The sequence below is a fragment of the Labeo rohita genome, chromosome 4, assembly GCF_022985175.1.
Source record: "Labeo rohita strain BAU-BD-2019 chromosome 4, IGBB_LRoh.1.0, whole genome shotgun sequence".
NCBI lineage: Eukaryota > Metazoa > Chordata > Actinopteri > Cypriniformes > Cyprinidae > Labeo > Labeo rohita.
In genome coordinates this window covers 36,336,984-36,356,156 of record NC_066872.1, presented here as the reverse complement: position 1 = coordinate 36,356,156, position 19,173 = coordinate 36,336,984, and the positions used below count along the sequence as shown (strand labels likewise).

General features: G+C 31.9%; 1 protein-coding gene across 3 annotated transcripts in view; it reads right to left on the bottom strand.

Annotated features, from left to right (window-relative positions):
• Positions 1 to 214: 214 nt before the first annotated feature.
• Positions 215 to 19,173, bottom strand: part of btbd11a (BTB (POZ) domain containing 11a) — a 142,041-nt gene continuing 123,082 nt past the window's right edge. For all 3 annotated transcript variants that reach the window (XM_051107046.1, XM_051107047.1, XM_051107048.1), the window contains 9 exons: positions 15,278 to 15,413; positions 12,746 to 12,969; positions 11,703 to 11,881; positions 9,510 to 9,615; positions 7,689 to 7,791; positions 5,469 to 5,550; positions 5,204 to 5,272; positions 4,720 to 4,833; positions 215 to 3,012 (listed from right to left, as the gene is read on the bottom strand). In XM_051107046.1, coding sequence (XP_050963003.1) covers positions 2,791 to 3,012; positions 4,720 to 4,833; positions 5,204 to 5,272; positions 5,469 to 5,550; positions 7,689 to 7,791; positions 9,510 to 9,615; positions 11,703 to 11,881; positions 12,746 to 12,969; positions 15,278 to 15,413 — 1,235 coding nt within the window. In that variant the 3' untranslated portion in view covers positions 215 to 2,790. The remainder of the gene's footprint in view (positions 3,013 to 4,719; positions 4,834 to 5,203; positions 5,273 to 5,468; positions 5,551 to 7,688; positions 7,792 to 9,509; positions 9,616 to 11,702; positions 11,882 to 12,745; positions 12,970 to 15,277; positions 15,414 to 19,173) is intronic.

Sequence of the window (19,173 nt, the reverse complement as noted above, 5' to 3'; positions counted from 1 at the left end):
GGTCTAGTCTGCATCCAGCTATTTTTAGCTGTACAAACAGCTAGTTTTGCTGCTTGATATTGCAAAATGGTGCACCTTCCCATATTATCTTAATGTATTATCTTAATTATGAACACTTATATGTAGTGCAAACAGTTTTACCGTTTACTGCACGTTGTTATTCTTTTACTTATTTCCCTGTATAATGAACCGGAAGTCTCACCCATAAGCTTACTTACGCTTTGAAGAAAAAGGTGGATAATTGGATATTATTACACGGCTACACAGAATACTCAATTCTAAATGGTCAGTCCCCACATTCTGAGGTAACGTTACTAACTAATAACAGCCTCATCCAGGTAACTGTAGTCTGCGCTATTCGCTTTCTAAGAATATTTATTACTCAAACCACTTTCCCTACCTGTCCGTTGGTCGCCCGTATCCGCCATGCTTGTTTTTTGTAACACTTTTTATGCGTGTTGTAGTTCTAATCGAATGTTCGTGCGTTAAGAGTGTGCATTGATCGGCATTTCGAAATCTAACCGGAAGTAGTAGACCATCCGGGAATCTTTGGCATACTTTCTTTACACATACTACGATTTGGAACATACTCATTCTATTTTCGAATACTATTTAGGAAGGATAGTATGCGAATTGGGAAGCAGCACATTTCTTCGTGTAAGCTTCCAGTTTGGTTCACTAATAAAATATTAAATCTCAAATCAATATTCTGTGTACAATTATTTATGTCATCCTGGTATTGCGGACCCCCTCTCTTTTGTCTCATACAAGTTCTTACATTCCATTCCAATAATGGAATGTAAGAACTAACAAGCTAGATAAAGATTTTAAACAGTTTAAAGCAGCTTAAATCAATGTCTTTTATCGCCATAATTATCCATGTGGTCAAATGCGGTCTAGTTTGAACTTGACATTTGCAAGGGCTTTCTTACTTAACAGAAGTTTTGCGTTTGAATATTTGAACTGAAATCAGTATTTCATGTATAATTATTTATTTTTGTGGCAAGTAGCCGTGTAATAAGCAGGATAATGTACATCCAGCCAGTTTTTATTGCAAAATAAAGCCCTTAAGTCTTATCCGCCTTATTTTTCTGTAAGAGCAGATGTAGCCATTTGTAAATATCATAATGTGCGAGGCTTCCGGTCTCATCTGCTTCCAGCTGTTTTGCTGCTTGATATTGGCGTGTCTTACCATATTATTTTAAGGTATTAGCTTAATTATGCACACAGTGGTTTGTAGTGCAAACAGTTTTACAGTTTACTGCACTTTGTTGTTATTCTTGCTATTTCCCTACAGCGCTTAATGAACCGGATGGCTTACAGCTTACTTCCACGTTAAAAAATAAGGTGGACACAACAGCCGATAAGTCTGTCTGGCTTTATTTTGCGATAACAACTTGCTTACAACATTATCCCTTACTCATCCATATTCATATCTCACGTGTGCCAATAAATGACGTATTTGGTTGAAATTCTGATGTTGTTTCTGTATAATCTTTGGATGAAATGCTTCATATATTTCTAAATCTGTTACTTTGGGTTCAGCCTGGCCAACATAATCTTCTGCCGGTACGTCCAGTGTAGTTTCGAACTTACCAACATCCTGAAGGGTTACAGACGAACACAGAAAAACCGGAACATGCACAGGTAAAACAGCTTGTTTTGAGCTGGCTTCACATTTTTCACATTGAACAAAAGCAGTGCAGCAGGTGAGAACCGGGAATATGTACATTGGGTCACGAAGGTGGCGACCAGTGCAGTGGCATCTGATTTCGACAAACTCGCAAGCAACAAAGACCTCAAAGGACAGTCCTGCACAAATGGTGTTAGTAAATCTGCATCCACGAAAAGGAAAATGAGCGCCTTTTTTGTATTTTACAGAAGGATCCATGCAGATTATTCAACACAGTTGATCAGTTGGTTACGCGACCTCAAGGCAAGGACGAACTGCTCAGTTTTAAGTGTACTAAGCACAGTGGTAGATTAAAACGAGTGGGTTGAAACAAACAGCTTGACGATGAACTTTCGGTGAGACGTTTAACCTAAAAGCAACAAGTTAGTCTGCCAATGGTTGGGTAATTTGTGTTGGATCAGTCTGAAGGTAGCAAATCCCTATTTCTTTAAAACCGCAAAGCGTTAAACACAAGTTAAACAGCTGGCGTATTATTGTTCAGTGTCACAAATACCAAAAGTTGTAGTTGGATGTGAGTATTAAGTATACAAAACACCTCCTTTGTAAAACTCTACACCTAGTGGATGTTATTGTCCAGCTTGAACACAGATGGCTTGGGAAACTTGATGGCAGCATCACCTAACTGAACATGCATTGTTTGTTTAGCGTTAAGTGTCATTTGGAGGGAATGTTACACCAATTTAAGGTTCAGGCTAACAATATTACGTCAATTGGAGAGTAATATACTAAAACTGTCCTCGGCAGGTAGCATGACATTCGTTCAGTTCCACCTAAAACGAACCCGTTCCGTCTGCATGCATTGCCGAAGCAGTAATGACATCAGGAGCCTTGGTTTCCCTGGGCACTAACGTTCGTTGGGCGTCATAATGTTGCTGTAATGATTCCACAACGTAAACGTAGCCCTTGGAATGGTATGAGTTCAGCAGGCTGACGTTTTTTGCAACATTGTGGAGATGTAGAAATGCAATCTCTTGGTACGTCCCGTCGGGCAGGTGCTGGTCATGATGTTTGAAATGTCTCCAACAGGTTGGCACACAATAATGGAGCTCTCGATGAAAGCACTGTATGGAGCGGTTGGCGTGAGTTTGGAGAAAGTGTCAGACGATGGAGCCCTTGGATGTGGAGAGATGGATGGAGCGGATTCGCAGGGCCAGGGTTCTCTCCAGGTCGTGGAGGACGTCGTAGGACGGGCCTGGACCGGGGCTCTCTGCGGGAACCTCGTACAGTAGCTGCTTAAAGTTTTCCAGCTCGATCAGGAGCACCATGTTCTTCAGGAAGTAGCCCTCGATGAAGGCTGCCAACTCCAGAGCCCCCAGGAACTGAGGATGTGTGAAGCATAATGTAAGATTTAACATTTCTAATAGAGATTTTAACATTATTATATAACAAAGTACCTCATAATGTTTTTTTGTCTTATTTTTTATTGTATATTTCTAAATACTCAAGACAGCGAGAGCAAATTCAGCTGTGACATTTACACAGACGGACTGGTAATTATTAAAGCAGGTTGCATTGTCGTTGGCGGGCTGTATTTGTCCAATTAATGTTATTAACCACATGAATATGCAAATAAGAACGTTAATCCAGGGTTTTACAAATATACAGTGTGCAATGTCCAAACCTGACTACACAGATAAAATAACTAATCCAGGGAAATGTATAAACAATGTGAAACATGGAGCAAGATAACCTAGAATTATGTTTGGCAATTGGCTAAACTGCAAAAATAATAAATGAATGAATAAATATACAATTTGCATAAGTCATTTTCCCTATTTGGTCTGTGCTAATATTTTTTGCACATTGCAATAATAATAATGTAAATTAAATTGTATTGTAAAATTCACATGTTATTATTTAATATAATTATTATGATATTAAATTATTATTATTATTAGTCAAAAGAAAGAAAAAATAAATGTATACTGCAAAAATAATAATAATAATAATAATAATAATAATGGATTAAATACAAGGTTTTATTGCTTTTATTAAAAACATTAAATTAGCAGATAAATATATTATTAAAAAAAGTCTAATTATATAATTTTATTAATAAAAAGAAAGAATACATAAATGCATACTCCACAAAAAAATAATAATAACGGATTAAATACAAGGCCTTATAGCTTTCATTAATAATAATATTAAATATAAAATATTATATATAATATGTAATAATAATAATTAATAATAATAATATAAATCATAACAACAAATTAATGATTATAATAAATAAATAAATAAATTAATAATAATAATAATAATAATAATTATTAGTATTATTTAATGCAATTAAAATTATACATTATATTTAATTTTCCCTATTTGGTCTGTGCTAATATTGCATATTGTAATAATAATATTTATACATTATACATATAAATATATGTATAATATTCATTATTTTTTAATTACAATTCTAATTGTATTCATTATTATTATTATTATTATTATTATTAATAATAAAAAGAAAGAATAAATAAATGTATCTGCACAAAATAATGAAGTAAATAATAATATTAACAATAATAATGGATTATACACAAGGTTTTATTGCTTTTATTAAAAACAATAAATTAATAGATAAATATGTGTATATTATTAAAATAATTCAAATGATATATTATTAATGAAAATAAAAATTACATATGTACATGTACACAGCATAAAATAAATTATTATTATTGTATTATTTTATTGTATTATTACTGTAAATTGTTAATTACAAGGTTTTATTACTTTTATTTTAAAATAATAAGTTAATAGATAAATATAGATATACATATGTATAATAATAGTACTATAATAACAATAATACTAACAACAACAACAACAACAACAATAATAATAATAATAATAATAATAATATATTTAATACAATTTAAAAAAATACGAAAGTATACTGCACAAAACAAATAAATGATTGAATGGTGAAATTTCATTTTCATACAATTTTAGTAATCATTTTTAAGTGTGAAAACTGTAATAGAATGACAGTGACATAAATGAATGGTTCAGAGTACCTTGGCATGTTTGTATATATCTACGCAGGTGTCAGTGGTGATGTTCTTGGAGCAGATTATTTCACAGTGTCTTTGGAGAGCATCAAGTTGGAAGAACTTGGCTGCAGACAGGAGCTTTGAAGCAAAGGGACCGACAGTGAGCCAAACTCATCAAGCTTTCAGGTTTATAACAATCAAGTGCAATCACTTAATTAAATTTAAAACACATAAGCATTCATCACAATTTCTGCTGCAGCTCTCCGTGCCTCCATCAGAGATAAATGAAAGATGATATATGCATATATTTTTCTCAAAGTGTTTTCTGGTGAGGACAGAATGAGAAGTCTTCCTCATGTCATCAGACCGTAAATCATTCATTCATCACATTCAACATCCTCTCAAGTCATCAGTCATTAACTCATCATTAGTGTGTGTGTGAGATAAACGGCTTAGGGGTGACAGGAGTTATGATCATAAGGAGGAAAAAGAAGGGAATATTTAATACCTCCATAACTTCAGTGTTCCTGATGTGCAGTGACTCAGTGCCGCCACAGTATAGGTACTGCATTACCAGCTGAAACACAACAAAATCTTCTCAAACTTCTGAGTAAAAATTTTAAGACAGACGAGCTTAGCACTAGTCACAAATGGACAGGCACATTTTGTCATTAAGCTGAACTGTGCTGACAGAGGTAGGACTTAGCCTAGCATAGTTTGACTGTAATACCAACATGAGTATGAGTGGGATTTATGAGTCAGTAGCTTCCAACCTGAAAAATGTTGTATTTGACATGACTGATCTCGATGCACGTGTTCTCAGCCGCTGGTCTGTTAGACAGCAGAGACTTAAACCTGGAGGTCAGAAAGAAACATGAATGTCCTTTAAAAGCTAAATCAAGTATTCTTAGAGAGCTCAGTAAAGATATAAGATATGTAGTTATTCTGAAAACCATGCAGTGGTGCAGGAATGAGTTCTAAAGTGGGATGGGTGAGCAGACTCTGATGTCACTGCATGAAAATGGGCTCATGAATATGAATGAGCTCATTCTGACATTACCCTCCAGTCACTTTGCAAGAATTAATATTCTTGTAGACCTTGCAGATTAAAAAAGGTCTTATGTCTGCATAGATATTTTTACATTAACTTTTATTATTAAAATGTTATGTTGAGATGGAGTAGAGCCTATTTGCATGATCGCAAAATTGAATATCAGCAAATTTAACATCCAGACAGATAGAACGATAGACAGAACGACAGACAGAACGATAGATAGATAGAATGATAGAGCGATAGAATGATAGAATGATACATAGAACGATAGAATAATAGAATGATGATAGATAGAACGATAGATAGATAGATAGATAGATAGAAAGACAGAACGATAGATTGATAGACAGATAGACAGAACGACAGTCAGACAGATACACAGACAGACAGACAGACAGACAGACAGATAGATAGATAGATAGATATATAGATAGATAGACAGATAGATAGACAGATAGATAGATAGATAGATAGATGATAGATAGATAGATAGATAGATAGATAGATAGACAGACTGATAGATAGACAGATAGATAGATAGATAGATAGATAGATAGATAGATAGACAGATAGATAGACAGACAGATAGATAGACAGATAGATAGATAGACAGATAGATGATAGATAGATAGATAGATAGATAGACAGACTGATAGATAGACAGATAGATAGACAGACAGATAGATAGACAGATAGATAGATAGATAGATAGATAGATAGATAGATAGATAGATAGATAGACAGATAGATAGATAGATAGATAGATAGATAGATAGACAGATAGATAGATAGATAGATAGATAGACAGATAGACAGAACGATAGATAGAACGATAGATAGATAGATAGACAGATAGATAGATAGAACGATAGATAGATAGATAGATAGATAGATAGATAGATAGATAGACAGACAGACTGAGATAGATAGATAGATAGATAGATAGATAGATAGATAGATAGATAGATAGATAGATAGATAGATAGATAGATAGATAGACAGATAGATAGATAGATAGACAGATAGATAGATAGATAGATAGATAGATAGATAGATAGATAGATAGATAGATAGATAGATAGATAGATAGATAGACAGATAGACAGACTGATAGATAGACAGATAGATAGATAGATAGATAGATAGATAGATAGATAGATAGATAGATAGATAGATAGACAGATAGATAGATAGACAGATAGATGATAGATAGATAGATAGATAGATAGATAGATAGATAGATAGATAGACAGACTGATAGATAGACAGATAGATAGACAGATAGATAGATAGATAGATAGATAGATAGACAGATAGATAGACAGATAGATAGATAGACAGATAGATGATAGATAGATAGATAGACAGATAGACAGAACGATAGATAGAACGATAGATAGACAGATAGTCAGAACGATAGATAGAACGATAGATAGATAGATAGACAGACTGATAGATAGACAGATAGACAGATAGATAGATAGATAGATAGATAGATAGATAGACAGACAGACTGATAGATAGATAGATAGATAGATAGATAGATAGATAGACAGACAGACTGATAGATAGATAGATAGATAGATAGATAGATAGATAGATAGATAGACATATAGATAGAACAAAAGATAGAACGACAGATGTAAATTTAATCTGGCTACACAGGTGTCTATAATATATATATATTTCTTTACATAAAATTTCATTAAAAAAAGTTCTTGTGATTTGTGAAAAATTTGTTCAATTCATGAGCACAAATGATGCTGTTTGACATAATATCAGGAGCTTAAACTACTGTGAACTATAGTTTGAAATAAAAAAGTTTTTTTTTTTTTTTTTTAATGTAAGCCAACTAATTTAACGTGCTAAAAGTGCAGAACCAAACTCTTAAGATCTGGCACCCCTGCTGTGTAATAAAATCCACAATATGAAGACATACCTTGGAGAGGCAGTGAAGAGCAGCACTTTATGGGCATAAAAGGGCTTTCCTTCCACCAGAAATGTCACGTCAGACATCTCTTTATTATTGAGAAAGTGTGGATCTGTAGGAGGCAACAAATCAAATGATGAAGTCCCCACGTCGGAGGTACGATATTACACAACAGTGATTACACAAGCTTCTTTATTATTCAGTACTACCATGTCTTGTGTTTGACAGGCTGTCATCAACACATTACAAGAAAGAGCATGAAATATGTCTGCTTTATTATGCAATAGCTCAACCAAAACCTAGATGGCACTAGTGTTCCTCCAAAACTTCAAGTAAAATTAAATTAGAACAAAATTAAATATTCTTTAACTGTATTTGTTGTCTCCTGAGAGAAACTGTCTGAAAGTGTCCTTGTGTGCCCTAAAACTGTAGTTTGGATGGATTTAACAAGCACACTTCACCAATTAATTCGGATAAATGTGAATCCTTGTGGAGTATGAGTTGATTTGGCCTTTTATGCTGAACTGAAATGAACGGATAGCTCTGGTGGTTTCTATTTTTCATTAGCGGTGCAAAAAAACAGGCCGTTTTGCTGATGCATTGCGGCATAGGCATAGTACTCCTGCTTGTTTGATATTATTCAATTATTGGTATTGTTAACAGCAGTGGCGGCTACTGGTCTGTCAAATAGGGGAAGCTCATTTTCGGCCTACATCATAAAATTGTCTATTTATTTATTCACAAGAATGTGCCTTATTGTCATTTAAGTAAGTCACAATGCAAACAATCGTAAAAAAAAAAAAAAAGCTTTAGTTTTATTATGCAAAATATGATGTATTTTTTCTTTTAGTCAGATGCTACTATATAGTATAAATATTTTGCAATTTAAATAAGGTTATTATGGAGATTTATTTATTTATAAAATATTTTAATATAAATATAAGGTTTCATTATGTTATGTTAAAATTTTTCAAGATTACTATATATATATATATATATAAATATATTTATATTAATCTATATTAATTTATAGTCATCCTATAGTAATCTATATATATATATATATTGATTACTACATTAAATATTAACATGAATGAATGAATGAACGATCTAAAAAAAATATTAAACTCTGTAAAAGTGAAACAAGGAATGTGGTGTATAATTGTGTGAAATGTATGATGAAAATCAAGCAATTTCGCCAAGCAAATATAAAGAAATAGGTTGCAGCAGTTTTTATTTCGACTGAACTTGAGAAATCCGCGATGGGACTGAGCGCGAATAGCTTCAGCGATTCCGTATAGTACAAAATCGCTGTCAGTCAAAAGGAGATGCAATCTTTCGACAGACCCTCCAATCATCACGCAGAAGCTCGGAGTCCAGGCCAGCCCACTCCTCATTTGCTCCTCATTCACCCCCAGAGACGCTGAGCGTCCGTGGGCGGGACATAATTGCAGCGTTTATCCAATGACCGTCTAGTTTCAAAGCACTGAAAAAAAACGTTCAAAGCAGCCGCATTGAAGTCAATGGACGCTGGGCTTCAACGGGGAAATGCACTGTGACGCTACGGGAATGTATGAGAAGAAAATCAAGTCAGCCGACCTGCTATATCTAACTGATTCTGAACGAACTCGTCTTTGAGATGAACGTTTTCTAACGCATTTTTAGTCAATAAAATGTTAATACAATAGTACATAATTTGACCATTAATTTTGTGACATTATAGGGGGAAGCTGAGCTTCCCTTGCAGTCTTAAAGAAATCGCCACTGGTTAACAGAGCTGGAGTCGTATTTTAAAGACTTATAACAAGGGACTGCAACTGACATACTCACCCAAACGAGACGTTTGCTTCTTTTTGATCTCAGTGAGTTTGGGGATTGGGAAAGGCCCGTAGCATTGGGTAAAGATGACTGACAGCTGCTGGCTGATCACTTCGTTCTGCGGAGCACACAAACACACAGGCTGTTTTTAGACTTTGAATTCTGTTTTCTAAAAGTAAAACGCATCCAGGCCTAGGGCATTACTAACACGGCACTTACGATGAGCTCTGTAATTAGAGGATTTATCATGTTAATTACTGAGAAAGCTGGAACTGGTGTGGCTGACGTTGATTGCCTGTTCGCTCCGAGTCAGGGACTGACACGCAGTGATAGCAATAATGCAGAGACTTACGAGGGATATTAAATTCTGAAGTGTTACGAAATAATTTAAATGGTAATATGACAACGAAACTACGCTGTAATGTCAGGAAGAATAAAACATAATGCCCCAATCAGTAAATCAGTAAATAAGGGACAAATTAAATGTTTAAAATTACATTTGTGTATAATTTACATAACAAATATGTAAAAATATTTTATTTTATACCAGTTAATATTTTAATAATATTTAAAAATATTAGCTGTGATAGAAGAAAGTATTTTAACATTTTTTTTCTGCACAAATGTAATTAAATATACAGATTTATATAAAATAAATATATACAGAGTTTAATGCTGTGGCACTATGAAACATGTTTGGGTGGTGTTTTTTAAACCAGTGGCAGACAAAACTATTAAAAATAGCTTTTTGATGATTGAAATAAAATAAAATAAAATAAAATGAAATAAAATAAAAAATTAGATGAAGACTTGAGAATTTCGAAGAATTTTTAGATAAAACATTTTTTGATAATATAAAACTTTTTTATGCATGTAAATTATACACAAATAATTATACACAAATGTAATTTATTATGGCACTACTAAACGTTTTTGTTGGACTACCTGTTTTTTTTTTTCAATCAATGGCAAACAAAACTATTAAAACTTGTTTTCATTAATTGGAATAATGCTTTTTAATAAAAAAAAAAATGATAAAATAAAATACAAATATTAGATTAAAAAACTTAAACAAAAACTAAAAATGAAGACTTGAGAATTTCCTAGATTTTTTTAGATGAAAGTATTTAAACATTTAAAAAACATGTAAATTATACACAAATGTAATTTATTACATAGATTTAGCCAAAAATGTAATACTGTGACACTATGTTTGTGTGGTACTACCTGTTTTTTTTTTGTTTTTGTTTTTGTTTTTTTTCCAACCAATGGCAGACAAAACTATTAAAATTAAAATTTAATTATTAAATGAAAATAAAATAAAATTAAACTAAGTAGAAATATTAGATTAAAAATTTTAACTACAATTTAAAATGAAGACTTGAGAATTTTCAAGATTTATTTTTTTTTTAGATTAAAGTATTTTAACGTTTTTGTTTGTTTGTTTGTTTGTTTGTTTGTTTGTTTTTTTACATTTTGCCAATATTGAAAAACAATATTGTGGCACTATCAAAGGTGTAAGACTACCAGTTTTTTTTTTTTCAATGGCAGATAATACTATTATAACTATTTTTGTTAATTGGAATAAAGCTTAATAAATAAAATATTATATGAAAAAAAATAAAGACTTGAGAATTTTTAAGATTTTGTAGATGAAAGTATTTGAACATTTTTTTAAAAAGTAAATTATACACAAATGCAATTTATTACATAGTTTTTGCCAGAAAGTGTAATACTGTGGTATTATCAAACATGTCTGTGTGGGACTACCCTTTTTTGTTTTTGTTAATTGGAATAAAATAAATTAAAGTAAGTACTGGTTAAACAGCTTAAACTACAATTAGAAAAGTTGCCTTCGCTACATAAAATAACTAAAACAGACATAAAAAAAAAAAAAAAAAAATACAACAAATTTACAATGAAATGAACAAAAAAGAACAAAATTAAAATGAAAACTAAAAATATAAAAATAAAGGCTAATTCAAAACAATAAATACTACAACAGTATATAAATAATACTCAAATAACACTAGTGTCAGAAAGGCGGAGTGCAGTGGCTCTGAATTTAAACACTTCTAACTTAAACAGAAACAAGCAGGAAGTTGCACAGGTGACTAAAACTCTATAAATGTACCCTGATATTATGAGGAAGTAGAATAAAAGAGTGAAGCTGGCACAGACTATAATAAAGCCATGAGAACAGACCTTGCTGGCTCGAAGGATCTGGAACATGAGTGGCAGTCCGTGTGTGATGAGCTCCTCCGTGTATTCATCTTCTTTAATGCAACTGAAGTCCTTCAGTAGGCCTTGGATCAGCGGCCGCCGCTGCTGCACAAAGCACGTTCGCAAGGACTCCAGCCATGTGTGCAGGGTCCAGGGCACACCTGCATAAGGATTCAATGTATCAGTTAATGCTTTTGACAATTCAGAATAGATCTGTCCATCTACCTGCATAAAATATAAAGCCTGTAAGGAGAACTAATGTGTTACATATTGCAATGACAATACTAAAAGTTTGGGGTATAAAAGTAAAAACAAAAACATTAACAGTAATACCGTGAAAAATTATTGCGATTTAAAATTGTTTTCTATTTTAAAATGTAATTTATTCCTTTCAGCTTCAGAAATTATTCTAATATGCTGATTTGCTGCTTAACATCAATGTTGAAAACAGTTGTGATGCTTAAAATTTTTGTGAAAATGCAAAAATATTGTAGTTTTCCTTTTTTTTTTTTCAGGATTTAATTTGATAATTAAAAAGTTCAACAGAACAGCATTTATTTAAAATAGAAATTTATAACATTATAAATGTCTTTACTGTCTAACTGACCCCAAACTTTTAAATGGTAGTGAAAACAGTGTTAGTAGATAAATATGGTGTAATAGGTGCATACTGATCGTGATCTTGACAGAAAACAAAAACAAACAATACATACTCATACATTGTTAACTAGCTAACAAGGGCCTCAAACAAAGATTTGATGCCACTAACCTGGTAAACTTTGGCAAGTGATTAGTTCAGCCTCAAAAATGAGTCATATATTAGTCAAAATTAAATAATAAAGATTCGGTTTTGTGTGCTTATGCAGAAAGTTGCGTAAGCCGGTAATACTGGAAATTTCAAATAGTGCTTGTCCTTTTATGTATAATATGTATCAGATGTCGTCTGAGGCTGAGACTAATCACAGCATGACAGAAGTGAGCCAGGCGGTTGATGTCTGTGGTAATCGTGCAGTGTTTTTACTAACCCAGGCTTCGGATGTCTATGGTAATGTCCACATGGCCGTGCTCGGCACTGTGGTACATGGCCTCGCGGAGGGCCCTTAGTTTGGCCTTGCCTGTCCGGAGGGTGCCTTCGTTCTGTGGTGCTCTCCTTTCTACGGTGTCCGAGCCCTCGGCTAGGATCTCCTCCAGAGACAGCACGTCCCCTTTGTCCTTTTCCACCTGCGACAGAAGCTTCCGGAACACGTTCCTGCAAGAGCAAGTGCACGTAACAAACTCACTTAGGTAAAACAAATAAGGTTAAATAATTAGTTTAAGCTTAAAGGAACAGTTTGCTTACAAATTATATAATGTTGTTACATTGTCTGCTGTTACTTTTTCCCTTAAACACAAAACTAGAAACTTATACTATAAAATATTCTATAATATTACACTATAAAATATTAAAGAGAGCTGCATAAAGAAACTTCTCTTGTTCCGCAGGAGGGAAAAAACACAGCATATACACTGCCATTCAAAAGTTATATACAGATTTTTTTTTTTTTTTTTTTAATCAAAATAATACTTTTATTCAAGGATGCATTAAGTTGACAAAAGTGACTGTAAAGATATTTATAATGTTACAAATGTTTTATATTTTATTTAGATTTAAAATGCAAGATAATTTATATTAAATTACTGTGCTATAAAGATAAGCAGAGACGCATTGCTGTTTACAACTAGTGGCATATGTAAAAAAAAAAAAATAGTGCTGTCAAATGATTAATTGTGATTAATCACATCCAAAATATTTTTAATATATAAACACAACATTTTTCTTAAATATATATATATATATATATATATATATATGCGCATGTGTGTATTTATATATACATAATAAATAAAATAATAAATATGTTAACAAAAACTTTTATTCTGGATGTGATTAACTGCGATTAACATTTATTATGTTAACAAAAACAGTTATTTTTTATTCTGCTGATGTGATTAAAAACTGAAAAAACTCAATCTAGTGTTTATAGTGAAAAAACGTATGAAAATCAAAGTCTTGTCAATAAATAAAAAAATAAATACAACAAAATATATCAATTAATAAAAAAGTGTGAAAAATTATTTTTAGTAAATCATGCATTGACAGTGTAAAAATTGTCTGTTAAAATCTGTTATTTTGATCACTCAATCATGTCAAGAAATTAATAAAAATAAAATAATTACAAATTAAAGAATGAAGTATGAAAAATTCATTTATAGTTATAGTGATCACAGTGTAAAAATGTAACAAATAAAAAAATGTGTTGTGAAAAAAATATTGTTTAGTCAATAATAGTAATACAAAACATTAGTAAAACTAATACAAATAGTAAAGGCATTTGTTACAAAAATATTTACATTTCTTGAGCACCAAATTATTAAATGATTTCTGAAGGATCACATGCTATTTTCAATTAAAAATCCAGCTTTGGAGTTAAGTTACACCACATTTTAAAATGTATTAAAACAGAATTATTTTAAATCATAATAATATTTCACAATATAACTGTTATTAGTGTATTTTTTTATTAAATAAATGACTTGGCGAGCATAAGAGACTTTGAGTATTTCCAACTCTGTGTTTCCAACTCCAAACTTTTAAACTGTATTATAAGTTCAGACTAACAGCAAGTAAAAAACAATTTAAATTTCTGTATATAAATGACCTCTTTACAAAGAGTTTGACTCTGAAAGTTGTTTTTAAAGAGCAAAACACTTTTATAATCTGTTTCAGACAAAGCCATTAGCCATGAGGATTATTTGCTTGCATCATTTTCATAATCAGCGGACTGATGAGAACAAAGTGTTGTACGAAACATCTATGAAATACCTTGAGCGCTTCTTAGTTTATGACTTCCATTTATCAATGCATTCCGACGTGTTTTCCTTCTCCGCTTTGCCGCATTTTCTCAGGATTGTACGTCTTTGTAAACTCATATACCTTCATAAAAGTACCAGCACTCTGCAACTGATCTAATATGCATAAACAACCAATCACTGCGGCATGCTCCACTGCAAACATCTCCAGGACTTGAAAGCCAAAGACATCCAGTTCTGGCTCAGACCTCGCTACGCGTCCCTTTCTGACGCCCTTTATAACGGATTGCCTTAATACCGCAGAGGTGGGTGAGTTGGCCGTCGAACACACTGGATTCTCATTCAGACGAATGCAGTGTGAATTTCAATGAGCTTCCATTATGCAGCGCTGGCCATAGGTGAGAGTGAATGAATGAGCGTGCAGTCATCCATACGGTTCACCAGCGATGGAGAGTGATGGGGTTGGAGTTATGGTAGTAAATTACACAGGATTTTGTGGCCAAATACACAAGCTCAGCTCGTGCCAATAATAACACATCAGTGCTTCAGATCTGATAGATTGAGTTTCAGCAGGACACAGAAATAATGATATGCGGTGACAAATGTGTCAATGAGCTAATGAATGTTTGGTTCCCTGTTGTGCTGGTGGTGAACATGCTGTCAATTTATATACTTCGAATGCTGTCGAGTCGTTGGGTGCGCGTTACCTGTGTCCGTGTGATGCTGCCAGGCTGTACGAGTTCATTTCACCCAGAGGACCGGAGGAAATGCCATTACGGTAAGTGGTGCCAATCAAAGGGTCTGCTCCTCTTTCCAAAAGCAGACTGACCAGCTCAAAGTTGCCTGTTAAAAACGTAAAGTAAAAATAGTAGTTGTTTTAGTCAATCATCTGTTGATAAAGTGATAAAATGTAAAAATTAAATAAAATATATGTGAACAAATGTATTAGTCAATCATAATCATGTCAGTAGTAAATAAATAAATAAATTGGGGAAAAATGATTACTTATATACAACAAAGTGTGAAAAAAGGTGTTATTTTAGCAAATCAGCCATGTCAATAAATACACATAAATCAAGTGTGAATATATTCTATTATGTCAATCATGTTCGTAGTGTAAAAATGCAAAAAAGTGTGAAAATGTATATATTCCTGTCAATAAATCAAAAATGAATCAAATAAAATTAATACAAATACATTTAAAAAATGAAGTGTGAAAAAAGCAAACAGTCATATCAATAAATTCAAAATGAATAAAACTAAATAAATAAGGTGAGAAAGATGTTATTGTAGTCAATCAAAATCATGTCAAAAAATTAATATAAAAAAATTACTGAAAATTATACTAAAAAGTGTGAAAAATGATGTTAATAGTCAGTCATATGATCATAGTGTAAAAATGTAAAAAAACAAATAAATGAAAATGTATTATTTTAGTCAAGCAACTGTTGATAGTGTAAAAATGTTAAAAACAAACAAAAAATAAGTGTGAAAATAAATAATAATGTTAGTCAATCATTATAATGTTAATAAATAAAAATAAATAAATAAAATGGAAAAAACAATCACATATATAGTCAATTATGTTGACAGTGTACAAAAAAGTGTTATTTTAGTAAATCAGCCATCCCAATAAATAAAACAGTGTCAAATTATAGTGTAAAATTGTAAATACAAAAAAATTGCTAAATTTTAGTTAAGCAAACCATCGTTAACATATCAAAAATGAATAAAATTAATAAAAGTAACTAAATAAATAAGGTGTAAAAGATCTGTTATTTTAGTAAATCAAACTCATGTCAAGAAAATAATAAAAATTAAAATCACAAAAATAAATTTTGCTGCAGTCAATCATATGATCATAGTGTTATAAATGTAAGAAAATCAATAAATTGTGATATATTTATTTTTGTCAATCATACCCGTCAAAAAAACAAACAAAAAAATTAAAATAAATCAATCAAAACACGTAAATCAACTGAAATTGTTATTTGTAAATCATGTTGTGTAAAAATACAAAAAAAAAACTTATCTCAGCAAATCACAGTCCTGTGAATAAATCAAAATAAATAAATAAAAAATGTAATACAAATAAATAAAATAATGAAGTGCAATTTTTTTTTTATTTTAGTCAATCAGTTGATAGTGTAAAATTACAAAAAAAAAAAAAAAAAACATGTCAATAAATAAAAAAATTACATTTAATAAAAGTAACTAAATAAAGTGTGAAAGATCTGTTATTTTAGTCAATCAAAATCATGTCAAGAAATTAACGAAAATAAAAATCACTAAAAATGAATACATGACGTGCAAAAAAAATGTTATAGTCAAACATATGATCGGTGTAAAATGTATAAAAAAAATTATTTTGGCATGATTGGCTTCTCAAACTACAATTCCCTCCATCAAAATGAGATACAGTATACATTTAAAAGTCCTTTATCTCTTTTTTTTTTTTTTGCCATGGTTTGACCTTAAACGAGTCATAAAATATACACATTTTACTAGCATATGAATCCAGAGAGTCAGACCCAAAATGTTGATGTTGCAAGTGCTTGTTTTATCAGTTTAGCTACAGGAAAAAAGTATTTATCAGTCAGACCGTCTAGCAACCCATCGCTAGATTGATTAGCTAATGTAAATTAGCAGGCTGTCCTGTGCACATCCACATGGAGTAATGAGGGAAAAGTGTTTTAGCATTAGAAGGGAAACCCGAACGCTAACAGTGGGGGTAATTGACCCAGCATACAGCAAATGGGGCGTAATCAATGAGGCCTGATGAGTTTTGGATCCGATGAGGCTCAAACAATCCCATCCGCAGCCATTTCTGTTGGGTCACAGGGGAAAACAGGCATACGGTTAAACCTGTTTCTCGACATTTCAGCTCAATCGGTTTGGCTTGTGCTCCCTCATTCCCTCCTCCGCATGAGATGATAGCATTTTTGCGCACCCCATCCGTTTTTATCGCCAAGGTGGTGTCCATTACCAGCTGACTGAAACCCGAATTACCCAAGTCTTCAAGAGTTTGCACACTAAGTGAGGCAGACAGGTAATTTTCAGCATTATGCTGGAAAACACTTGGCAAATGTAAATGAATATCACTCAGGTCAATTCATATTCATAGGACTGCCACCGCCAGGATTATGAAATCTCATTTGGCACTGGTTTCCATACATCATTCCACCATGTGGACTTGTCACATTCACACTGTGGATGTTAGAAGGAAAAAAAGCTGCTGTCGCTAAGGCTCATTAGCAAGTTTGCAAAGGACTCTTGAGAGCAATGCAGCCCCATCAGTCTCTGAATAATACTATTGCGGTTCTGGAACCAGACTGGGCCACAAAAGTATAATGTCTTCAGTTTGTCAGCTCACAGTCTGCAAGGACCATTTTACCGAAATTAGAGGGACGAAAGGAACAGAACGTAACCGTTTAAAAACGGGTCCTGGATGTATCGTACAAAATCATCTAATGCAGGTTCATCAATGCACAAAAAACATATTCACTCTTTATGTTGTCAAAGATTTCACTCACATGGAGTCTCCATAATGTAAATGTAAATGTCACTAGGGCTGTACTCTCAAAAGTGCCTTATCTAACACCTGAACAGTGCACATTTCAACCTTAAAAAAACCTGGAAAATTGTTTAGGCCCGAGTTGACTTCTTTGTTGACTACAAGAGTTGTATTTACTATTTAAGATACTAATAAGCAACTTTTAGGGCTAAGATGTACCTTAGAGTGTACTGCACCAGGTAAAGGTACAGTTTTTGCATATTTTTATAACACTGCACATCATAAAGAAATTTACATTGGCTCTATAAAGTATTTGGACACTTAAGTCACAGCATAATGTCACTGCATAAGATATCAAAACATAAATATCATAGTGTAAAAATGTAAAAAATAAAGTTATGAAAAAAAAACCCTAGTTATTTTTGTCAATACTCTGTTAAAAACATAAAAAAAATCAGGTTGAGAAAAAATGGTTAATTATAATAATTATAATTTAATATAATATCAAGTGAGAAAATGATCACTCATATAGTCAATTATGTTTTGAGAATGTACAAAAAAGTGTGAAAAAAAAAACATTTTAACAAATCAACCATGTCAATAAATCAAAACATAGTGTGAAGCAACTCAAGTCATGTAAATAAATCAAAAATAAATAAAATCAATAAAAGTAACCAAATAAAGTGTTACGGATGTCATTGTAGTCAATGAAAATTATACCAAAAAGTGTTATAGTCAATCATATGGTCATAATAAAATGTAAAAAAAAAAAAAAAAAAAAAAAAAAAAAAAGGTAATAAAAAGTAAAAATATAAAAAATAAATAAATGTTCTGTGAAAAAACAACATAGTCATTTTAGTCAATCTTCTGTTGATAAAGTGTAAAAACAAAAATAAAATAAAATAAAATAAAAGTGTGAGAAAAATTGGTTTGTCAATCATAATAATGTCAATAAATAAAAATGAAAATAGATTGCCAGCTTCAATATATTCTGAAGCTTGCAAACTCAGCAAAGTTTAAAACACAAACAGATATATTGTTAAAAAAAAAAAAAATTAATAAAAAAAGCAAAACAAAAATTATTTTAGC